At 38.3% G+C, this 26746-nt stretch overlaps 1 protein-coding gene across 1 annotated transcript in view; it reads left to right on the forward strand.

The window, feature by feature from the left end:
* LOC139691595 (sodium- and chloride-dependent glycine transporter 1-like) overlaps window positions 1-26746 on the forward strand; it is a 290983-nt gene that overhangs the window by 256560 nt on the left and 7677 nt on the right. The window contains exons 3-8 of the mRNA XM_071589491.1: window positions 5127-5405; window positions 8675-8828; window positions 20833-20965; window positions 21301-21435; window positions 24740-24843; window positions 26187-26424. Of these exons, the coding sequence (XP_071445592.1) occupies window positions 5127-5405; window positions 8675-8828; window positions 20833-20965; window positions 21301-21435; window positions 24740-24843; window positions 26187-26424 (1043 nt within the window). The remainder of the gene's footprint in view (window positions 1-5126; window positions 5406-8674; window positions 8829-20832; window positions 20966-21300; window positions 21436-24739; window positions 24844-26186; window positions 26425-26746) is intronic.

A 26746-nucleotide genomic window follows, 5' to 3' on the forward strand; every position in this document is an offset into this window, starting at 1 on the left:
GCATCGACACAGCGATTTCAGCGCCTCTGCCAGTAGGGGTAAGCTTCCTGTAAGACATCGACTGGAACCTCGTGCTCAGGCATCTCGTCAAGGATTCATTGACGTTACCCAGCGTTACAAAATGGTTACCTTAAAAGCTCCTTTTTATTCTCGGGAACAAAAATATGTCCAACAGTGCCACATCTGCGTTTTAGGAGAACGGCTGGCGCAGCGTGGCCACCTTGTGCTTGGACAGGTACTTGGTCACCAGAAAGGACGTATGAGATGGAATTACGTTGTCGTGGTGCAGAATCTGGGTTGCAAAGATCTCTTTCCTGATGCGTTGCACTCTTTTACGCAGCCTTTCGAGGACTTAAACGTAAGATTAACTGTTCGCTTTCTGTATCTTACATACTCACTCATTGTTGTGTACACCTTATGAGTTGAAAAAAGTCGATACATGATAAGCATTAAAAATTAGTCGACTCTTTACAAGAGAAACGGTCCAATCCACAGAAAATCAAAACAGCATCATCTAAGGCGCGATGCGTCTGATCGATAAATGGTAGGCCTAGAACGGTATTCAAAGCTTTGGATATTTTTTATAATGATGAATCATCACTTTTTTATGTATTATAATCAGTCTAGCGTATTTACTCTATTAAGTTGTGATAAAAACCTACGACAGTAATCGAGCCGATTGGTTTGTTATATGGGTAAGGCAAGGGTTTACGCCATACCAAAACCGCATTTGAAATTCACATGTCAGGGTATGAGGGTACTTTCCTTTCCTCTTGCCATCTCAGGAAGATCTGGTTTTTAAAAATTCATAATGGGTGGATTTTTTAGGGTCTGTCCTGCGGAATCAAACAAAATTTGAATTTTTTTTTTAATTCGTCAGTAGCCATATATTTCATCCACTTGTCCATACCCTAACCCAGGTTCTTATATACAGTAACACACAATATAGAAACACAAAAAAAAGAACACACTTCATTTCTTGATATTTCGACGGAATCACTCCATCTTCATCGGAAGATATAGAAGCAATGACTACTTCTTACTTCTATACTTACTACTCCTTACTTCTATATCTTTTGATGAAGACGGAGTGATTCCGTCGAAATATAAAGAAATAGACTGTGAGTGTTCTTCTTTTTTTTGTGTTTCTTTATTGTGTGTTACTGTGTATTATATATATTATATATACTATATATATATAATTTTTATTTTGTTCAAAATGTAGCTATTTTCCATTCTGATTTTTAACAGCTGTAAAACAAGGTAACTCGACAGCTATTATTATGCATGAGGAATAAATACAAGAGTTGTTTTACCAAAAACATGTGAAAAGTGTACCATAAAATTAAAATGCAATTAACCTATAGCTCCAATTTATCAGAACGGCGTCAAATAGCATATTATTCTTTTACCTGCAGTCTACCGGCCTATGTACGTTTTTGATTAACCCAAGAAGTAAATAGTTATTACTATAATTAAGTCCTACGTGACAAAAGATCCATCGTTAGCCGTTAATGAGTATAATTCTTCTGATTTAATCACTGTTTAAAAAAAGAATACAATTTCAGAACATTAGGTAAGCGCCTGGTTGTTAGATAACTTTGCACGCCATTATCGTTGTGCGTGTTGTATATATTTGAGGATACGTTATTACTACTTTACAGGGTGAGTTCCAAAAGTAATGCAATTGTAATTTTATCAAATAATTTGTTGAACAGATTCCCACAAACACTTAATTTTCTTCAAAGTCCTATCCTAGGGCCACTAAAATTTTTTTGCCAGCGACTATGTCGTGACCGGTACGCGTCCTGGAAGGCGTCTGCGTGGACATCTCGCAAGGCCTGTATTTCCCGCTGATCAGAGAGATTGGCTTGAATCATATAATTCATGTTCCTCTATTCATTTTGGCCACTTTAAATTAGGTTAAAAAAATATCATTAATTTTTCAGAACACACTATTTTATGGATCAACAAATCATGAAAAGTTAATTTCCTGGCTAGGAATTAAGTATCATTTTTTAAATATTTTAAATACGGTAATTAATGATGTCCAATTCATTAACTTCATCAAAAATCAGAATAATCAACACGAAGTTTTTATTAGATACGTGAAGATGGATGTCGCCTCAGCATTATACGCAGCGTGAAAACGTCACACACTTTAATTCCGTGGTAAGGGAGAACAATTCCTTTCCATGTTCCAATTGTGGTTTCTCCCGACAAGTAGGTGAAAAATCACACCACTTAATTATAGGGGAAAGTGCCGAGAGACGTCACGAGGAATCGAAACGGAGTCCTTCGGTCAGTAACGGAACGCTATGCTGCGTCCAATTTGGAATTTATTTTAATCCAAATTATTTCTGCCTTATTATAAATTTTCAAGATGATATTTCTTTTTTCGTAATTTGTGAGGCATATTTTTTACTGTATTTAATTCGTCACATTTGACATTGTATTTATTTACACGACACTGAATCACGCAGCGTTTCACTTCACGGAAAATCAAGAGAAATGCAATTTTTTAGGTTGAAAAGGAATGATAGCTAACGCATGTACCCTGGATACCCTGGGAGACTCCCGCGCAGTCCATGTCTCAGTCCTCCCCCGTTTCGACCAAGTTTGAAACAATGAACCCTTCCAGGAAAAATGGAGAGACTCGTTTACGCGTTTTTTTGTGACGCCATATAACCACATAGGCGTCAACGCATAGGGGTATGGTTGCATTATTTCTATCGCTTTATGTAAAGGGTTTAGGGCCCTTAAATCCACTAACGCAAGAGTATCCTTAATATATTTATTGGATTTTTCACGGGAATATTTTTTAGGTCACCCCCTTGACCTTGACCTCTTCCATAAAACGAAAAAAAACATACCAGAATGCACATGGAGTTTGAGTTTTTTACGGTTGCGACTAATGCTGCATGCTATCACTCTCCTCTTTAGGCGCTATCTCTCTATCCATCACAAATTTGAACGTTGGACGAGAAAGAATGCAATTTTGTCTCTTTGAATTCAGTTTAATACAAATTGCTTTCCTATTTGCAAACGTATCCAATTTTTTTTCATTCGAATCATTAAAGCAGAAATCAATTGGAGAGCACTCTTTCACATAGAGTGGTCACTATTGAACCCTACGGAGGGGAAGGTCATCTCAATCCATATGGATGAGCGATTAGCGGTAGTTGAAATATTTTGGGAATGACACTATAGAGAACAGTGATGTTTCGTGTATTAGTCATCCTTAAACGAAGAGAGGACAGGCAACGGTGCACCGACATGGAAAGAACGAAGGACTGAAGGAAATCTGTACTCGAATCCTTCTCCCTTCATTCTAGAAGAAGAGAACATAATACCGTTCTATTTGCCCCGAACTGAGATCAGATCCGGTATCAATGGGAGGCAGAGAATAAATGAATCCCACCACTAAATTCACCTACCTCATCTTTAAATTACCTGCAATTGAGAGAAAATAGGTGAAGTTTTGTTCCAATATGGGATGTATTTTTCGAATAGAATATTTTTTCTGCAAAATGTAGAGATAACTAATAATTGAAGGTAACTCGTGAACACTAAACAATGTAATTATTAATATTGAAGACTTTTAACTCCAGTGAAATCAGTGTATCTTAGGCCTTGGAGACATCACGTCATGTAATCTTATTATCCAAAATTGGGCTATGGAGATTCCCCAACAACTTTGTGTTTATTTCTTTTTTGTTTATTTGTATATTGGTGTATATATATATATATATATATATATATATATATATATATATATATATATATATATATATATATATATAACCATAAACAATGTAATCAACCCGAAGGTCGGTTTGGTAGATGATGGTTGAGTTCACCCTGTACTAAGTCCTATACGGCGTGTGAAATTCACACATCAGGGTAGGGGTACCAGTTCCTATCCCAGTGCCAGTTATGGTTTCCCAGGAAGATCTGGTACCCGAAAAATAACATAGCTTGGGTGGAGCTGTAGATGCCCAGAGTGGATTACCCGGGAATATATATATATATATATATATATATATATATATATATATATATATATATATATATATACACACACACACACACATTCAAACACGAAATCCCGCTAAACGGCGAACAAATACTCATTTATATAGAAACAGACATATGGGAAAGGGATGGGAACACCCACAAAGGACGAACACAGGAGAGGTGGGGAAGGTGGAGTCCAGCAGATCACGAATATAAAAATGACGCCATCTCTTGGCCAAAGAATCGGGGCACTTGGTTGCATAAAGCATCGCAGATCCCAGTGTAAATTACGTTTCCTGGATAGCTCAAGTGATTGAGAGCCTCCGCCCAGCAGGTGGAAAGATCCTGAGTTCAAATCCCAGTCTAGGAAATATTTTTACATTCGTGATCCCCACCTCTCCTGTGTTCGTCCTTTGTATGTATTCCTATCCCTTTTCCTTATATCTGTTTCTAGATAAATGAGTATATATACATATAATTATAATATATATATATGTATATAATATATATACATATATATATATATATATATATTTGTATACAAATATATATATATATATATATAAAGTCGTAGAAGTAGCACGTATGTGTTGATTAAAAAAACTTGGGCAGCAACAAACCAGTGCTACTGTTTCTTCTGAAGAAGACGGAGTTAAATTCCGTCGAAATTATGAAGAAATATTGAGCGAATGTTCTTTTTATGTGTCTTATATTGTTTTCTCATGTCCAAGTTATATATATATATATATATATATATATATATATATATATAATATAAATATAAATATATTTATTTATTTATGATTTTTACACTCTGAAATTGTTGCAGTGAAAAAAATAATAAATATACATATTTAAATTGTATATTTAGTGCCTAATATCAGGAGACTAAATTATATGATCCGCACGCCATTATCTTCACATATTTTGTGGCTTTACGTTCAGAGAAATGAAAAATTAATGTGATCAGCAGTGGCACATGGAGACGGTCCTGTGAAGGTGATCCATTTGCTAAAAAAATCCTCCACGTCTACACGAATCCGCTTTCCATTTATTCACATTTTTTTAATCCGCCTAATATTCTTTTCCCTCTCCTCTTGTCGTTGCAGGGGCGTTCCTCATCCCCTTCACCATCATGCTCGTCATCGCCGGCCTCCCCCTCATGTTCATGGAGCTGTCCTTCGGGCAGTACGCCAACCTCGGTCCAGCCGCCATCTATGCCAAGTTCTGCCCTCTCTTCCATGGCCTCGGGTTCGGCATGGTGATCGTCTCAACGGTCGTAATGCTCTATTACAACCTCATAATCGCCTGGACCATCTTTTACATGTTCGCCTCGCTCAACAAGCAGCTGCCCTGGCAGAACTGCGAACCAGAGTGGAGCACACTGGGTGCGTTTTGGGTTTGAGAGGGATGTGGATTACACCCTCCGAGTGAGGGAAAAGAGCTACACGCACAAACCCAGCCCAACCCTGTCGAAAACCTTTATTAATATTAGTGTTGGTTGAATTGTCATCAAGTTAAGTGGACTGTCATGAGTCCGAACGAGACCTGTGCTATTTACCAACAATTTTATATCAAAAAGTAAAAACTGTAAATATCGTTAACAATAGTTTAAGAATATGCCCGACGTCACCCGAAGCAGTAACAACATTGTAGTTAAATTTTAACACTGTTACTTGACGTCCGGCCATTTTCCAGGCTTTGGAAACTCCGGTAAATATACTGAATTCGTTTTCTTCTGTTTTCTTGTGGCTTTCGTACAAGTATTAATCACTACACTAGTCATTGCCCTTTACTATATTACGATAGAGGGAATGGTAAGCTATTATATTCATACATTAACACGTAAGATATCAAAATACAATATAAAATACATGGTAACCCTTTAGTTTGACGTAAAATTTAGTTAATTCAGCCTGCTTCTTGTACTAAACTAGTTAAAGCTTTATTCAATTAGACATCTGATGATTCAATTAAAAATATCGTAATGTTTTCCGGAAGAGTAAGTCAACTGATTATTGTAAGTTTAGTGAAAAGTTTACCTTTCGATGGCAGCAAAGTATTGAAATGCCAAAACGCAAAATGTACCAATTTCACAGAACTGGATGTTGTCTCTTTCCCTTTTTCTATCTTTTTCTCAATGAGGACTTATTTTTTCTAACCATATGGGAATAAATAACCGATTGGTAAAGATTTTGTTACTTTAAATTATTTGATGACACGTAATGAGATCGTTACGTGACGTTCCAAGTGAAAGATTAAAGAAAGAGGAATGAGATTCTTACCGCTACAAATAAAAAAAAGGAAAAACAGTCTTAATTGATTTGCTTTTGAAACTCTCAGTTGTATCAATGGTAAACATACAGATTTTACACCATTTCAAATAAACTCGTACTCTAATGTTGGCGTGTTTTGGGAACAGCATTTTCTCACTAATTCTACAAATACTGCGTATAAACCGTAGTATGACTCAAGACTGCATTTCCTCACATGTATATGAAATTACGTACAAAACTCGTGACTACAGCTTCACAAAAACCCCATCCAAAGTCACGGAATTGTGCAAGTATGACAAAAGTGAGTAAATTGAAACAAAATAAATGAATTTGAAAGTCCCCAAAGTAGCATAAACGGTTTCCAATTTTTCACAATAGTTAATACAGCAAAGATTGGCTCTAGTTTGGAAATGGAGAAGAATTAGTGGTAACTACTTTCAGGAAAAAAAAATGCGTTGGTTTTTTTATACTCCGCGAGTTGATAAAAATTATAAGTAAATTTCTTGTGAATGCTCTATATGATTGACAGCTCAATAACTAAAAATCTTTAATTTAATCACAGAATAATAAAAATTTATAAATCAAGCGTCATTCGAGAATTATAATTGCAAATATAATATATGGTATAGTGGCGCCTATGAAATAACTACATAATATTCTTCCAAAACAAGAAGCGATGATCAAAGTTTCCTGACTTGCTATATTTCCACTCACATTATTTGCCGTGGAGTTAATATTTTTTGTTATTCTAGGGATATCTTTCTCATTTTGATTGCTATAATCATTTTTTTAAATATGTATTCTAAATCGGCAACGGTGTTGGTGAGACGTTGAAGTTATATACTGCTTATTTTTCTCTCCTCAATAATTTGATATCGGCGCTTTTGTAGTTATATTGCAATAAGCTGTTGCCAACATTAGGATTTCGGTTTCATAGTCTGGTAAACGTGGACGATATTCAAGCCAGAATTGTTTCGCTGTGCAAGAACATGATTCCTTATCATATAATTTCCTCATTATAGAAAATACTTCGGTGAAGCAACAGATATTGCCCAACCCAGTATCGATCGATCAATTGTTTTTTGGACAGTAACTCCAATGAATAATAAAGTTAATAAAGTAAAACCAAATTTTTCACGTAATTTTTTTTAATCTCCAAAGTTCTGGGTTTATTGTTCGAGGCTTTTTTTTACTTATTTTGGAAAGCTTTGGCGTGTCATAACTCTGTCATTATCACCAATACATTTTATAAGGACCGAAATTCCAAAGTTTTTCGTGTACACTGTAAATTTATAGTTTCAATTTTGATGAGTATTTCGGCAACTGTAACATACGAGGTGTGTCCGATAACTATCCGGCCTGCTTTCATATATCCACATTGGTGCTATTCTTCGTCATCTGGGTAGTGGTATCCTTCGACGTAGTCCCCATTTGATTGAACCACACGCTCCCAGCGGTGCTTCCACATCTTTAAAGCAGTCCTCGAACGCAGATTTTGGAATGGCCTTCAGCTTTCGCGTCGCATTACTCTGTGTCGTCAAAACGCTTTCCTTTGAGCGCCATTTTCAATTTTGGGAGCAACCAAAAGTCGCAGGGAGTTATTTATCGGATCTGTACGAAGACTGGTGAAGCTGTACAATCTTGTGTTTTGCCAAAAATTGCTGTACAAGGTTTGACGAATGCGCTGGCGCGTTATCGTGGTGAAGAAGCCAGTCACCCTGATTGACCAGAGACGCGGTCGTTTTCTTCTCACGGCTTCACGAAATCTTTTCAGAACTTCAACGTAATATTTGTTCTTGATCGTCTGACCTCTTGGAGCAAATTCGTAGAGCACAACATTCTCAAAATCAAAAAAAGTAATTAAAAACGCATGTCGGACACAACTCGTAAATAAGATATTCATATTAAATGGTCAAAATAAATTGTTCGTGGTACATAACACAGTAACAAACAATCATGTACTACGTGTACTGCAATGTACTGTTTAATTAACTGCACTATACATGTACTGTTTAATTAACTGCACTATACATGTACTGTATGGTTTAAGTTCCTAGATATTGGCAAATGAACTGGATTACGGAATTAGTTAAGAGGTTTTTTTGCATCATTAAATCTACCCCATGATTACATTTTTCTATTTCTCTTGACTGAATTTCGGAATTATAATCATTGAGGGACATCAAAACCACACGATGGAAAATATACTACATCAATTACTTTCACCCTCAGATATTGTGGAATTTCATTTTCTCTCCAACTGTCGTCTTTTATACTGATTTCTTTCGTTTGAAATAAAATACTCGGGCATACAACGCAAACGCTCACAAGTTCGACTTCTTATTTTAATGGATTCCTTTCCCTACATATTTTCCCGGTAGACTGCTACTCGTACGAGATAGCGGACAAGTGCGCTGAGATGAACGGCACATACTACCAGAGGACTTGCTACAACGAGACAGAGGCGGCGGCCGGTAACATCACTCACCTGGCGGAGATCGCGGAGAAGAGACCGCCCGCGGAGGAGTACTTCAAGTGAGTCCTTCTCCACCATCTTTTGCATCCCTCAAACCTAAACACATTCGAATGGTTAGGAAATAAATATTTAATTGAAATATACGTGAAACCTTATCGGTATTCTTTCGCAAGTTCAATTCGCTCTCTAATGGTGAGATTAACAGCAAAATAGAGGAAAAAATACTTTTTTTATACATTCAGATTCGATTAACAAGTTTTAAAAATTATTTCGGCTTCATTGTTGAAAATACTCGTACAACGATTAATCCTCATAATTATCAAGACATCTAGATTTCGGAAAAACACCGTTTTTCGTCAATGATATCCAATTACTGCATCCATTTTACTTTTAAATATCTAATCGTTGTGTCCTAATTATCAAGTACGACGTCTGTCCAATAAATACGCGAACTGAGGTCATTAAAAACTTTATTTTGCAAAATTTAGCAAACATAGATTTTGTCTTCTTCAAAGTACTCTCCATTCGTTGCTATTCACTTATTCTATCTTCATCTATTCCACTGTTTAAAGCACCCTCGGTAGTTAGGCTTTTTAGTTTTCTCGTCGTTTCTTGCTTTATTGTGTCTTCCACATCTTCACAGTGATGTCCCCTAATCACATTTTTGCATTTTGGGAAGAATAAAAAGTCGCAGGGGGTGATATCTGATGCGAATGAGGAGGATGATCTCAAGGATGGTGATTGAATTTTTCGTCAGAAACTAGCAATCAATCAATGCTGAATGTGCAGGTGCATTGTCATGGTGAAGGATCCATGTATCTTGTTCTGTTAAAATACTTAGGGTGCACTGTTGATTGTCCAAAATTCAGTTCATCAGCTATCATTGAAACAGTATTTCGACGATCGCTAAGGACAAGGGACCGCACACGATCAATGTTGTCGTCAACATAAGAGGTCGTCCCGGCCTTGCATCATCCGTGACCTATTGTCGGCCATCTTTAAAACGCTTAATCCACTCGCAAACGGATGTTTTCTTCAAAGCATCATCACTGTAAGCAGCTGTCAATATTTCAGTAGTTTCTTGATAACCTTTACTGTGCTTCACCGAAAGCTTGATGTTGATTCGTTGCTCCGTGATTTCGTCAATTTCCATTTTTGACAAGCAGTAAAAACAAGGACAGAAGAAACTAAACATAACTGGCACCATACGCACAGCTCGACGATCCGCCAAGCACAGATAGGCTCATTGGGTCTCAGGCAACTAGCGTCGCTAGTGGGCGGAGCTGTATGTAGTCCGCGTCATGGCCGACAGATTGCACCAGTTCGCGTATTTATCGTACGTACTACGTATCCTTCATGTTTACCGTGTGACTTTTCCAATGTTGTTCCTTTCATGACCTTCTCCATACAGGTTGTATCCTTATTTGGCCCTTGTCTTATTCACAAGAATTTATACAGTTTCCGGTCAGTAAACTTCATTTCAAAATACTTTTACAATACATTATCTTCCATTAAAAATTGTCAAAGTTTTCTCAAGGATAGCGAATTCAAAAAAAGATAATGGTGGTCAAGGTGATCCATTAGCTACCGCTTGATTTTTTTATAATTTAACTGCTAAAGCAAAAACATCCAAGGCTCATGTCATAATAAGTTCTTCAGATGACGATTCACACATTTTTGTCCAGAATATTGTTTGTTTATAATTTTTTTTAAAAGCAAATGTTTCACCGACCTTCCCTTCACCTTCTTCAATCGGATTACAATTCATTCTTTTATTTTGACTCAGAATTACGAAAAATAATGTACCGCAGAAGCGCCAAATCCCCTATCCCAATCCCCCTATGACTAATTCTCGCCATTATCGAAACGAACCGTAGTAGTAGTAGTTTTGAGGGGAGGCGACCGACAGCTAAGGTCATTTGCGCCATAGGGGAAGGACAGGAAAGGATGAAGGGTGGAGAGAAACCCGGCGTCGGCATTAGCCTACTCTTTACGAAAGGCGCCAAGGGGTCCGCGGCTTAACGTCCCATCCGACGGACGGCGTACTCACTCAAAGTGCCCTCCACAAAGCACCTCAAGTAGGGATCGAGATACCTCTGAAAAATATTCAACAGAAACGAACCGTTGCCAAAACAATCGAACCTACTGTAATTCAAGCAACGTGGTTTTCCTTGTGCACTTAGCCATAAGTTGAATGATACATAAAATATATGCAAATGTTGAAACTAATGTGAATCGTGCAGTTATTTCCAAAAGTCTGTAGACAGTCAACGGCGAGCCTAAAATAGGAGATCATTGAAAACGCTCGTATTGCCGACAATCATTGGCTGGCGGGGAATCCGATCTTTTGAGAGTGATGTAAAACTAGTCGAGCCCAAGCTCATTCGAGCCAATGAGTGACAGCATGCTAAACGTTTACATATTTCCCAAATTCGCGTTCGCCTACCAAAATAAAGACGAACCACGAAAGAACTACAGCCGATTATGAACCTTACTGAAAACCACTACAACCTCAAACAGTCATCCATTAAGTTACTGCAGGCTGGTGGTGACTTAACACTCCCTGCCACCCACCCCCTTGCAGTGTAAGACGCACAGATATATGCAGATTCATTTTGAACGACAACCATCCTCACAACATCATGTCTCTCTAACGCGTCAAATACTGTTCTCCATTTTTCAAAAGTTTTTTTCAAGATAATACTATACTTCTCTCAACATTCACATAATATCCATTTCAATCATTTTATTTGGTCTATATCATTCTCCTGTTTCTCCAAAATTCCAATAATCTCCCTTCCTTTGCTTTCATTGTCCATGCCTCACTATCCTAGCGAAACAAACTCTGGTTATGTTTTAACTACCGGCTTCCACACTTTCAGACCTATGTTACCATATAGTATTAGACTTGTACAATGGGAGATTGCAAGTCTACTGCAATGAGATTGTGTGCATATTAGGTTATCACTTTCTATTTTATTTGAGTTATTTTACATTCTTATTGCCACAAACGATTTGGGAAAAATTTAATTTCTTGAAACTACATACTAGGTGTTAAAACACCCCCTGCCATAGAACCCATTAGATTTAGGGTGAACGGCAGGGGGCGACATCATATTAGATGTTGATATCAGGAATGTTGTCTTTTACTAGACCGTTCTGAAGGAGACCTCTGGTTTTAGCTACAATTGCTAACGCTGCTTTCCCAAAAGACAAAACACGTCCCCTTATACTAGCAATGGATTCCACAGTTTAATCTTTGTTTCTCTTGTTGGTTTTCTACCGTAGATAATTCACTTTTGTTGGTTTGTTAAGGGTTGTGCGTATCCATAATTTTTTTTAAATTAACAGGTTTTTTTGTATTACAAGCACTGGGATGCGCGCCGAAATTGTCCAGGAGAAAGTAAAAATGGGGGGAAGTAAAGTCAAATGAACGGCTGCTATGGCAACGAGAGTAACACTTACCTGGACCATGTGTCCACTACCGCGCCTCGCGCCAAGGGTCCTCGTTCCTATCGTATTCTCCTAAGGGCTGGTCATTTCTCCTAAGCCGTATGTAGTTGGTTAATATTATTCCATCTCTCAAGAAAGGATCCGTACACTATAGCCACACTTTCACTTATTTCAGTTGCCCGGGATCTGATCACCTATAGAAAGGAATATACAATACAATCAGATCAAGAAATAGCATGTCTCTTGAGTTTTGAGGTGTTGGACAGAGTAAGCCAGACAAAATTAATTAACGTTTAATAGAAGATTATATTAGACTGGAGGTAGAGGGGACTAATCCGGGACCTGCATTAGTACATGATTCAGACTAAAGGGGGAAAGGATAGCCGAAATAAGGGTCAGAATGAGCAAAAGCGAGATAGTGGATGTAAGGGTATTGCAGAGATGTCCAAATGACCTATATCTTTGAATAAATATGAGGGATTAATGGTAAGAGAGGCATGGCAGGAACTGGAAGCTGGAGTGAAAGTATGTGGGTAACTCCTCAAGTAAGTTACAGTTACTAAGTTACTTGTAGATTGATGAATGGTGCAGGGTTATTTAACAGGTCAACCAAAGGGTTGAAATGATTACTTAGTGTATCTCAGGTATTTATGATGGGTGATGATAGAGTTCACCTAGCACCCGATGGCGTGTGAAATTTGCAGATCAAGGTAGGGATACTAGATTCTTTCCCTGTGCCGCCTTTGCTTTCACAGTAAGATCTGGTACCCGAAAAGTCACTTGTGGAGATGCGGATGCACAGAGCGCCTTATCCAGAAATCGAATCCTGGCCCTCCGTTCAGTAGTCTAACACTCTACCCCTGGATTACCAGGTCCCTATATGTATGTGTGTATATATATATATATATATATATATATATATATATATATATATATATATATATATATAGATCGAAGGTTAGGAGCCAGACGAAAGGTAGTCCACGCAGCGTCTGTTCCTCAGTGAGGCGGCTACAATGGCGTCTGAACCCAGTGGGGCGGCCAGTAAGTGATGGTGTCACGTTAAAAACACTATTGAGGAAGTCAACGGGAAACCACCTCAATTATCATTCCCAAGATTAACATGATGGACTATACAGATATTTTTAGTCCTGGCAACTACGGGGCTCGGCCCAATCGGCCGTGTGTCATGCCCGGCAGCGGGGGAGGCAGGGCTTCCGCGGTCGTCATCCTACGAAACCCTTGCAGGGGAAAACCAGCAGCAGCAGGACAGAAGACGCAGGAGAAGAAGACCAAATTAGTTAGAATAGGAACGTGGAATGTTAGGACAATGATGTGGACAGGGAAATTGGAGAATATAAAACGAGTGATGGGAAGACGAAATATTGATATTTTAGGTATATGCAAGGTGAGATGGAAGGATAGCGGGGATTACTGGAGTAATAAACATGAAAATGCCAGGTAACTATAGGTTCCAGGAAAATGTCAGGTGTTCATTTACGTAACCTGCAAGCCACCACTAGGGTGTGTGGCAGGGGATGAATACATACCAGACTTATTTTGACACTATCATTTTTATCCCTACCGCGGTCGGAAAATGTTATTCTGATACCTTATCTTTCATTAAAATGATATCTTAAATCAATCCGTTCCACCGCCAATCTCTCTCATTTTATTGACATGATCTCTCCTACCGTATTACAATTGGGGTAATAATACATTTTCAACATTCCTGCTCAAGAGACATTCTTCTAATTTATGCAAGAGATTTAATCTGTAATTTAACCTTCTCTTCGTGAGTCATTCCCCCGTAGATGCTCTAATCTTTTGAATACGCTACTAAGTTTATCATAACAACGTTTTACAAATCTAGTTCCTCTACCCTTCTCGCGATCTAATTCGCCAATTAATTCAACTTCGTCAGAATCCCATATACGATACTTGCAGCATATTCTAAATGAGGCCTAACCTGCGACAGGAAACATTTCTCTTTGACCTTTTCATCTCATTTACAAAGTACTCTTCTAAGAAATCCCAATTCCCAGCAGTTTCACCATTAGGCACCGAGTGGGTCCGCACGGCATATGCTGCCACAGCTGCGGGTGGGAGTGAAAGTCACGCTATCGGCCGCAGTACTGCGATGTGGGAGGCGACGGGAAACTACCAAATTACTCTCCCTAGAATATGCAGCCTTATCTTGCATTCTAATTAGAATGTAGTAGCTGCAGTAAACCAATCCTAGGATTGAAATACTGATTTTATATATATATATATATATATATATATATATTTTTTTTTTAATGGAACGCTCTTCGGCGACGCACAAATATATAAAAACACAGATGTGGATTTTTAGAATACTACCTTGATCAAAAAGTTCCCGGAATAACCACCGTGTGGCGCTCCCATCGTTCCGATTTGAGTTCTGTTTTTTTTGTTAAATTGGTACATCTGTTGTTGATATTCCCTTTAAATCTTAGTGTCATAACTTGACATTTGCAAAAGTTACGTAGCCAAGAGTACATCTATCTCTGTGTGTGTTGGCGATTTTTTACAATTTCAGAAATGGATTTAAATTTGCAACAACGAACTTGTATTAAATTTTGCGTAAAAAACGGATTTAGTGGCGCACGGACGTTGGAAATGTTGGAAAAGTGTTTCGGCAACGATTCTCTAAAAAAACGGTCGTTTACCAGTGGCACGAGCGGTTCAGAAGTGGTCGTGAGTCAATCAAAGATGATGAACGCAGTGGCAGACCATCGACATCGAAAGTCGGTGAAAAAATTGATAAAGTAAAAGAAATGTTGGTCAATAACCGCAAATTAACCATCAGAGAAAAAGCGGAGGACTTGAACATTGCCTATGGATCCGCCCAAGACATTGTGGTTAATGATTTGGGTTTCCGTCGTGTAGCAGCAAAGTTGGTGCCAAAAGACCTCAATTTCATGCAAAAAAGAGACCGTGTTGACGTCGCAAAAGACATGATTTGCGAGGCTGAATCCGATCCCACATTCATCAAAAGGATCATTACTGGAGACGAGACGTGGGTTTATGAGTACGACACGCAATCCAGACATCAGGCAAGTGAATGGCGTTCACCAAATGAGCCGAGACCAAAAAAACCACGTCGTTTTCAGTCAAAAAAGAAGGCAATGCTGACGGTTTTCATGGATTACAACGGTGTAGTGCATCATGAATTTTTGCCAGAAGGCCAGACAGTAAACAAAGAGTATTATTTGGGCGTTATGAGACGTTTGCGTGAAGCAATTCGCCGAAAGAGACCAGAAATGTGGGCAGAAAACTCGTGGATTTTGCACCATGATAACGCACCGTCGCACAGTGCTATCATTATTAGTAATTTTTTGACGAAAAATGCAACAAACACCATCCAACAGCCACCGAATTCACCTGATTTGGCTCCCTGTGACTTCTTTCTGTTCAATCGAGTTAAAAAACCATTACGGGGAACGCGTTTTAGCAGCCGAGAGGAAGTAATGGAAAAATCGCAGGAAGCACTGATGGACATACCGAAAACCGAATATAAAAAATGTTTCGAGGATTGGATCAAGCGCTGGCATAAGTGTGTTGCAGTCGATGGGGATTACTTTGAAGGGGACAATATAGATTCAGATGAATAAACTTGTATGTTTAATTTTATGAATAAATTCCGGGAAATTTTTGATCAAGGTAGTATAGAGAAACAAAGAAAGGACACTCGCAACATGTTATTTGACGTTTCGACAGCTCGGCTGTCGTCTTCAGAATCTGTCGAAGGCTGTCGAAACGTCAAATAACATATTGTGAGTCTCTTTCTTTTTGTCTCTATATTCTAAAAATCTACGTCTGTGTGTGTATATATATATATATATATATATATATATATATATATAATATACAAACATATATATACATACATATATAATCATATGTGTATATATACTTTTTATATGCACACACATACATATATATATATATATATATATATATATATATTATAAATGAGCCCAGTGGGTAGTTTGGGGCTTCGAATAGGGGGCGTGACTGGCTTAGTCGAACTCAAACGACGCCTCGATCACCCCTTTACTTTATCTCCCCCTGTCCTCCCTTTAAAGGGAGCCGCCCCTCTAACCCCTTCTCCAAGCGTGACACGTGGCCCACAAACCTCGATTCCCCCTCCTCTCCCTCCGAGAGCACGCGTGCGCCGGCACGTCCTTGCCTACGGCCTCCCCCCGTGTCTGCGGCGCACGGCGAGGTCTTCGGGATGGGGGGGGGAGGGGAGGAGATCAACAGGTGGTGCCACTCCCCCTTGCGCGCGACGGTAGACGTCCCTGCGGACGGCCGCGCGTGTGTGTCGATGGCGGGAGGGAAGGAAGGATGGAGAGGGGGGGGTAGAGAAAGGGTATCTACTCTTTCTCCTTCCACCCCCCCCCGCCTCTCCCCTCCAGGGTGGAGGGCGGTGCTACCATCTCTGGGCCCTAAAGCCGAGAGCTCACTCCTTGGAAGAAATACGTGTGTGTGTTTGTGTGTGAAACCAGAGATTACATTCTCTCCCTCTCTTACTATTTTCCCCGGTGGTACGATGACTGAAAAAAGATTTCTTCCTCCTCAATGTGATCCGTTTGCGTGTGTAAGATATACGCGGCGGTTCGCAGGGCGATTCGCGACTCATGAAGACGAACGACGCTTACATACGTATACTTAAGTGGTTGACAGTGGATCAGCAGGAACCCGCTAAGATCTTCGCTCCCAGGCAACGCAAGAGATTTATTGCGTCACGGCCTCTCGACGTTTCCTGATTTTCGTGCCAACACTTTCCTAAAGTCTCAAGGCATTCATCGATGCGCCCATTGCCACGGAGAGGTTAAAACATTTGTCAATGTCATATTCAATAGCCGAACCATATACTTGGACTGAGACCTCGAAATACCTGAGAGCCTGCCAAACATTTTAATTCTAACGAAAAGAACAAAATTCCCAAATCCCATCCCCGTCTGTGACTGCCTGAAGATTTTGGAAATGAATGGAACTAGAAATTAATGTTCGATTAAGGATTATACTGGCTTATTTCTATAATTATTACCGAAAAAACCATTTAAAATGGGCAAAACTTCGGTTTATTTAAAATTTCCAATTTGTAGGGACGCGATTTCAATACCCAATCTTTGGACTTCAAATTAAATATCTAATTAAGATTGATTTGACTTATTTCACAATATAGGAATTTTAAACATCTATTGCAAGTTTTGAGCATTTTTTTACATTTCAAATCTCCGATTTAAGGGCTGCAAATAAGACAAAACGAACAGGGTAAGCTCGTATCCTTGCTCCTTCTTGCGGAAAATTTGCGAAATACATAACGTACATTTTCTCTTTCAGGAGATGATTCACCTCCTCTCCATTCACACACACATATATATGTATGCATGTCTATATAAAAATATGTATACTTTTACATATATACACCTCCATAATACATATATATATATATACATCGTGTGAGTGTCCTTTTAAATGTTGCTATTCTATTTGTGTTCTATTGCTGCTCATGTGAGTGTTTCCGTATAATCGTTTAATATATATATATATATATATATATATATATATATATATATATATATATATATATATATATATATATGTATATATACACATAGAAACACAAAGACAGGACACTCACATATGAAGTTTTGACGTTTCAACGGCACGGCCGTCATCATCAGAATTCTGTCTCGTCATTCGTTTTTTTTCCAAATAAATCTTAAAATTAATGTTTACTTAGGGATACATCAAGCCAATCTGTTTCGATGCTATGAAGAAAGAGCCTTTGTTTTATCGGAAAATAGTGAGGAGAATGGTTTTTAATAAACCCAATGAATTTCTCTGAAATCCATTTGCTACTTCAATTTCATGATAAACTAAATCCTGGAACATTTAGGAACAGCCGTCCGTATCTTATTACCCTCGTTAAGGATTAATACGCAACGAGTTACCCCGCTCACCTAATAAAACAACCATTTAGTTTGATTGCTTTTGTTTTTTAAAGGTGAAATTTCGAGTCTCTACAACTTATTAATTGCCTTAAAGAATATTCTCCGCTTATAATTAGTTAGTCCTTATTGTTATTGACAGTTCACTGGTTAAGGTAGGTTTTCGATTGAGACAGAGTCTAATCACTGCTAAATTTTAATAACTCGTCTAGCAGTCATCTACCCTCTAACTCTTACATATGTGTAGCTGAGAAAATAAACGTTCTCTTAGGAAATTTAAATGTGCTAGGATGACAGAAAGGTGACACCCTATAATGTAATAAAACTTTGTGAGGAATAAGAAAGTAGGACGTATATATAGAAGAGCAGAAGAGCTCAAAGGACCATATGGATAGAATTCTGGGGCAAGGACAAGAACTATAGATGGCTTGGACACCGCTTGAGGCCAATGGATTACTTATAAACACAATAGGATGGATTAAAATAGAAGAGAGGATTCTGTGAAGGAAGGCCAGGAGAAAATCAGGCTGAATTAAGAAGGACGCGCGTGACAGTGAATGGAAAGAAGTATGGAGGACTGCAGGAAACCAACCTTGGGATTGTAATACTGATTTTAATGACGATACGCCCATGTCATGTTCGGGTGAAACGCCATGTACTCGTAGTAGCTGGCGAATCACTTTAATGTAATCGTCAGCCATGTTTTTCATACGCATTTGTTAACTAATTAAACGTAAATATTCACATTGTTTGCCTTAGCAACGAACGACAAGAGGACGACGTAGCCAACATAAATTTCCTTTTCAAAATCTCAATCCTTCTATATTAAGATTATTCCTGCTCTCTTCATGCTTTCCTAGGCCAAGTTTCCATTTTCCTATGGTAAACATTTTTAATAGGGTTCTTGGCCATTTATCTTCGTCTTATCTTCGAAAATGGCATTTAATTAGGAGAGATCATCTGTGGATTATCTCTACCATTTACTCTTTAATATCTTCGGTTTTTCTTTTATAATTTGGATATACTTTCTCTTTCCTTCTCCCCTCCACATCTTTCATGGTATATTTTAATTTTCGGACAGAAGTAACGCAATGTTATTATATTTTAATTAATGTGGCGGAAAATAGATTCATAAAATTCATACGAAGAGAATATTCGCTATCATAATAAGCTAGCTAAGCCACCAGCATCCCCATCATTTGCGTTGCCATAACTATTTCCTCTCAAACACCGCTTAGCTTTCTGTCCCACGCCTACTCCAAGCTGAATTAAGAGTCATCAAAAGAGTAGATACTAGTATTTGCGCTTGGTAGGCCGTGAGCTACACACACTATTCCGTGCAAAACTAAACAGACTCCAGGTATACTGCTGTGATTTAAGGTTTTATGGATCACGAAATCAACACGATGTCGCAAGTAGTCACTCGAATGTCTATTTAATCTTTCCAATCTGTTTGTGGAGTGATCATAGCATATCGTGTCGCGGCTTTGTTCCCTCACCAGGAGCGTGAGCTTCTGAAATCAAATAAAGTGCGTAGGAGCGGAACTCTCTCATGACGACGTCCGGAGGTCCTATGCCGCCGTTGCGTGCACCGCTTCCCGTCGAAATTGCCATTCCTTCCCAATCCTCCTCTCCCTATGGGGATAGGGAGGGTTGTCGGCGTCGTATATATACAGCGACGAGGACGAGAGCCAACAAGGGGTTGCCATAGTATTAAATGAAGAGGTAGAAAGAAGCGTAGTCAACATAGAACAAGCAAAGGATAGAATTACTGGTAGGGATAAAAGCAAAACCGACAAACTTGGTTATTATTCAGGTATAGATGCCACCGAGCAACCATACAGAGGAAGAGGTCGATACACGATCAGTTAGAGGACATTACAAGATGTGTTCCTGCAGGAAAACATTTGATAGTGATGGGGGATTGGAATGCGACGGTAGGCGCGGGGAGAGATGGTGATGAGGTGGGGGACTACGGTTTAGGTACGAGGAATGACCGCGGGGAGAGAAAGCAATTGAGTTCTGCAGGAGACAGTGTTTAGTCATCACCAACACTTGATTTAGAAACTGCAAAAGGCGCAGGTATACATGGAAAATACCAGGTGACTATAGGTGCCAGGAAAATTCCAGGTATTTATTAATGCAACCTGCAAGCCCTCACAAGGGCGTGTGGCAGGGGGAGGTGGATTAGCCTCCTGTCTCTCCAATCTATTCCTATTTTCTGCAATACACTCATTAGTTTTTCCCAATTCACTCTATCAAATGCTTCCTCTACGTCATGTTCCTTTTCTATGTCTAACTTTGTTGGCCTGAAATCTTTACTATACAGTTTTTCTATATATTCCTTCCATCTTTCCTTGATTTTTCCTATGTCAACTATTATCTTACCTGCATTATCTCTGACTGTTAGCATAGATTTTCCTTTCTTACTTCCCGATAAAGATTTAACTTTACTGTACAGTGCACCAATTTCACCCTTCCTCTGCAAACCTTTTATATCCTCGCACTGCATCTTCCACCATTCTGTGATCATATATATTATACACAATGATCATAATGTAATAATATGAAAATGTATTTCACTTAATAAGCCAGTTTCCTTCTCTCTCTCTCCCCCATACAGCAACTACGTGCTGGGGCTATCGAAAGGAATCGAGGAGACAGGTGAAATTCGCCTCTCTATGGCCCTCTGCCTACTGCTCGCCTGGGTCATTGTCTTCTTATGCCTCAGCAAAGGTGTACAGTCCTCGGGCAAGGTGAGCAATGCAGAACACATAGATTCTGCCTGTTGTTTAGCTATTTTTGCTTGCCACAACTGGTGTGGCATTGCTTGATACGATGGGTATCACAGGAGGTGGATACAAGCATATTGCATTAACTTTAATACTGTATCGAGCTGTCTTAAAATCCCCATTATTTTATTAATGATTTATACTTAATTCAATTAGTTCTTCTCATTTTATTTAAAACCTTATATTTGCATGTTATATGTCAGTATAACGATGTCACAATATATGGTGGTCATCAATTAAAGATACAACAAAACCTTCATATTGAGGGGCCTTCCCCTCACCCCCAATACTCATTTCAGGTGGTGTACTTCACAGCACTGTTCCCCTACGTGGTACTCATCATCCTCTTTATCCGCGGCGTCACCCTTCCTGGAGCCTCAACGGGCATTCTCTTCTACCTCACGCCAGACTGGAAGCGGCTATCCAATGCACAGGTACCTCCTCCTCCCCCCCCTACCCATGATAAAGAACCTCTTACCAATCGTCATTAAATTAATATGAAATGCATATTGTTATTTTTATTATTTTGGATTCTGAGGTGATTTCGAGATATGTAGAGGGAGGAAGATGTGGTGGAGAAGAATGGAGAAAATAAATGTTGGACTGAGAGAGGGAAGAAGACAAGTGTCTAGGTTTTAAAATTGCAAAAAGTATTCAAGTTGAAAGAAGGGAAAATCCAAAGAAGGTGGAGAAAAAGCTTTTGGGATGGATACTGAAGGGTAATGTAATATGCGTGATAGAGGGAAGAATTTCGGGCAAATGGGGTTGAGTGAGGAACAGAGTATACTTCTTAGAGAGCACGAAGTATGACAAAAGTTGCCACAAAGAAATGAAGGAGGAAACAATATGGGGTGAAGAAAAAAAGGAATTTCTCAAGATATGTTGATGATAATAATCCCTTATGATATTTTCCACGGTGTGTAGATATTGCACTAAGTCTTCCGGGGCACACCATCGCCACCAAACTGCAACGCCCGTGAAAATGATATCCCAGGAATATGGACCAACATGGGAGTAAAACACGGAAGACTTAGATCTTCAGAAGATAATAGTCATTAGGGACTGAACCAAAACCTAATTTTAATTAGGTAAAATACCTTAAAATTAATTTTGAAATAATGTTTGCCTATTGCCCATGGTCAAACATGAATTGCGCATTTCTTATGGGCACTGAATGTGAGATCCCTAGGTCTGTACAAAATGAGATGAAACTGGTCTTTCAACGCATGAACTGCTAGATGGATCGCAATCAATGAGGTATTGCCTTCTAGTGGCATCAATGAGAAGTAAAACACTGCCTTGCTTGTGACCCCATCTTCACTTGTCTCCGCACAACAGATATTTTTGTCTGAGTTTGCACACACTTGCTGTACAAATTCTTGTGTGGGTGATACTTAATTCATGAGAAAAACAATGCGTGTGTATTGAATTATCTTTTAAACTAGGAAAAAGTGCAATTTAAACTAATGTAATGATTCAATAAGTATTCGGCAATGAATCTATGGGTAAGGCAAAGTATTTTTGTTGGTACAGCTGCTTACAGTCTGGACGAACATTGACAAATGAAGAACCAAGAAGTGGACAACCATCAATCAATGATGACAAATTTAAAGATTTGAAAAGAATAAATAATAGCATAATGCATGTATTAACTAAAAAACAGACTTGGTATGCCCTAATGATAAGCATTTACTCATTTTTCATAATTTATCTAATACCTATACTTTTAATTCGTAAGTATTTGAGGATATTAACTAAGGCAATCGGCTGCTATCATGCATGAAAATCTTTATTGACCTCATAGGTTCATTAGGTGCTATGGCCCAGGGTCATGACCCTGTAAGAATGCTGTGTCCATACAAAAGAGGAAATGATCTCATTTTTGTTAATGATGCATTTCACCTATTTCTATTGGTTTAATTTTTAAGAAATCCATACCTATTTTTAAACTTTGATTATTTATTCCCTATAAATTTGTCCCTAAACCACCCTTTTCCCTTCATTTTGATCTGATTTCACCGTACTGTACAACATTCCTTTTGCAATCATTCAGCTAGCTCATGACTTTGCATTTGTTCAGCGCCTGATACAGATCATTGAACATGATGCAAATCTGGGATATAGTGATTTCAGTCATTATTCTACAGAAATAATTGAGTATTCTGCACTAAAAATTTTAATATTCTCACTTTATGATAGAATATGGAAGTTGAGTTGGTGCTGTGGCTTATGTACTGGCTTCTCACCCTGAGGGCCTATGTTTAAAACCAGGTTGTGGCAGAATTTTTCAGAGGTACAGGTATATCGATTCCTACTTGATGTGCCATATGTACTGGGGAAGCATAGGAGGATATAATGTGTGACTGAAATGCTAAAAATGTTGGGCTGGGAACCTTTATAAAATAGAAGAAAAATAAGCAGACATTGTGGAAAGTTCCGCATTCTGAAGGGAGAGAAAGATTGGACAGAACTAAGGAAAGAGGCTGGAAATCCAAACTTTACAGGGAGGAATGATCAAAAATTCCAGATAAAATGCCAGGCTTAAAGAACAAATTTAAAAAAATTTCATTTCTAAATAAAACAATTGTTGATTGGAACAGTTAACCTGCAAAACAATTTGAGCCCTTTCCTAACAGGATAAATACTTTTAAGAAAATATGTAAACAATTTAAATAATAATTTGTTTTATGTGCTGGGTAAAATTATAGGTAAAAGCTTAAGTTTTGATATTTTTCATGTTGATTGGGAAACTGATGTTGATGAGATGGGGATTTTCTATTTTTTTTGTATTAGAGATTGCTGTTTGGAAGTTTCCTTTGTATTGTTAAATATTGAAGTGCATTGTTTTTTTCTGACAGATTTTATTTATTATCTTTTGTGATATTGATTGGATTTGATATTTTATTTTTCCAAGGCAAATTTGACTGTAATACTTGGGACTTGTGTGCCACCTGACATTGTTTATCTGCACATGTAAATTTAACTATAATGCGAAGAGTACTTATACGTGGATTACACTATCAGTTGGATGGGACCTTAAACTATAGCATGACCTATCATCATCTTGTTAATAGAATAGGCTAATGTTCTATGCTGGGTTTCTCTCTCTCTCTTTTCATGCCTACTTTCTCCATTCCTTGAAAATCCCATCATCTTACCAAATCATCCACATATTCCAGATGGTGCAACTGACCTTATCCAGCAATCACCTAGCCAAATAACTGCTCTGAAAGAATAGTATTCTCATGCTTGAATAGTTTCATTGAAATCTAAATTTCCCTGGCAACTCATTCATTTTACTCAGCATAAGGATGAAATAAGATGGATCTGAAGGAAGAGGAAATGAGGAGAGGGAGTTTTAGGTCTATGAAATGTCTAACCCACAAGATTTATCATGCATGAATTGTTGAGAGGAATTCTTTTCAGGATATCTACCAATTATGCTCTGTGGTGCTGCTGACATTTCAACAGATGGACTCATACATCATTTTAAGGGTTGAATTATTTGTGGCAGAATTAAGTACTGAATGATTCTGCCCTGGAGATGGTGGAACAGTCATCTTTTGAAATGTTGGTAGCAACACAGAACAAAACCTGGTGGAAATCTCGAGAAAAATTCATCATGAGCAGGGAAAACATAAGACCCTCATATATTGTGTTTCCAATCATATTTATGGCATTTCAACAGTTTTTCTCTGTGAAGACTTTAATTTTTTTGCCTTTTTAAATGGTCTACAGGTGTGGGGAGATGCAGCCGTGCAGATATTCTTTGCACTTAGCCCTGCTTGGGGGGGATTAATCACCCTTTCCTCGTACAACAAATTCTCCAACAACTGTTACAAGTAAGTGTTGTTTCCTTCATCTCATCCTCCAAATACATAATTCCAGAAGGAAGTTGATGAGCAAAAATTGGATTCAAAGGAATGCCAACTTACAATCTTTTCAAATCGTAATTAGATGCTATTCAACCATCCTTGTATTTATCATTACCATGTAAAGGTCACATTCAACAGTATTTTAGTTTTAATGACTCAGAATATCAGTGTGTAGATTCATTGATCTTAAACCCCAAGTGCAATAGGAATTAGTATGGAAATAATTTGCATTTTGTTTTAAACTTTAAATTTTAACTTTGAAGTTTAAAACTTTATAATTTTAATAGTTTTTTTTATCAGGGTAACATGTATTCATGGGTTGCCAATAATCTAAGTAAGCCACCAGAGTCCTGTGTGGTAAGAGGAAATTATGTCACCAAGGAGAATAACTGCCCTATATTTTAAACAGTACATTTGTATGAAAGTAGATAATAACCGTTACTATTCCTTTTACTTTTGTGCAAGTGCTTTGGTGGAAAGCAGTACTCCTCATACCTTATCATGAAGAAATTCCACAAAGTAAAGACCAAGGCTGTTGTGCAAATTTTCATAGTAATTGACGCACACATAAGTAACCAGAAGGATCAGGTCTAAACTTTTGACTTGAAGTAGTACATGTACTCTTTTTGGTTTAAGAAAGAAGAATTAGCTAACCCCAATGTTTTTCATTCACAGCTTTAACTTATTTACACCAAGTCTACAGGTTATGAATATGTAATACATTGTCACCTGATCTTCACTGATAATGCCAGATCTTCACTATAATTGATAGAAACTTGGAAGAGCAAGAGAAGAAATTGTTTATTGGAATTCAAATAATGCTCAGCACACTAATTTTATTTGATATTCTACCATTTAAGGTAGTTTTGGAATGGACAGAGACTGAACACAAGGACATTTCTTTGTCTTGTATAACGAAAAAGAACCAGACAAAGCACACAGTACAATAAATCCTATTTAAATTGCTTGTTCTTGCTCCCTCCCTTCATTCCATCCATATCCTGCTTTCCTAATTTTCTCCCCCTCTGTCACAGTCTTCAATGTCCCATTGCTAATCAAACCACTTTATTCCCACGTATTTTCCTGCCCTCTCTGGATTTCTACCAACAATCCCCTCTCCTCTCCTTTCATCATGCCTAGTACTCCATCATTTATTTTCTTCCCATCCATTTTTTCAATCTTCCCCATAAACATGCCAAATAAGCCTCAAATTTACGACCACAATCATGTCTTAAAAACAGTTTTTCTGCCCTGTATAAAACCATGGTCCATACCAAATTTTTCAATAATTTTTCATTGGTTGTCAACAGGGACTCGTTAATAGTAGCTGTGTCTAACATCCTCACCAGCTTCTTTGCCGGCTTTGTCATATTCTCCGTAATCGGCTTCCTCGCTCACGAGCTCAACGTGGAAGTTAAGAAAGTGGTGGATCAGGGTGCAGGACTCGCATTCATTGTGTATCCCGAGGTGGTCACTCGTCTGCCAGTGTCACCTGTCTGGTCACTACTCTTCTTTGTCATGCTGCTCACTCTTGGCCTTGACTCACAGGTTTGTGACAAAATTTCTGTTTTTCATAACTTAAGATAGAACTTTAGTGTTATCCTCCATTCCCCTGCCTTGCTCTCTCACAATCAATTTGTTATTGCCACTCCTGAGCCAAGTAATGGCATTATGATAATCATTATTATACCGTATCCTTGGCTTGATGCTACAATCAGGTCTGTTTAGTACCCCAGTGCTACACCCACTGGATTATCACGTCATCATTGTCAAGTATGCAGCCAATTATATAAATGGAGGTTAATAACATTTTTGTGTGAATTATTTCGTGCATTATTACAATCACTAGCTCTCCCAGGGGAGAGCATTG

The sequence above is a fragment of the Hetaerina americana genome, unplaced genomic scaffold, assembly GCF_022747635.1.
Source record: "Hetaerina americana unplaced genomic scaffold, ioHetAmer1.1.p SCAF_38, whole genome shotgun sequence".
NCBI lineage: Eukaryota > Metazoa > Arthropoda > Insecta > Odonata > Calopterygidae > Hetaerina > Hetaerina americana.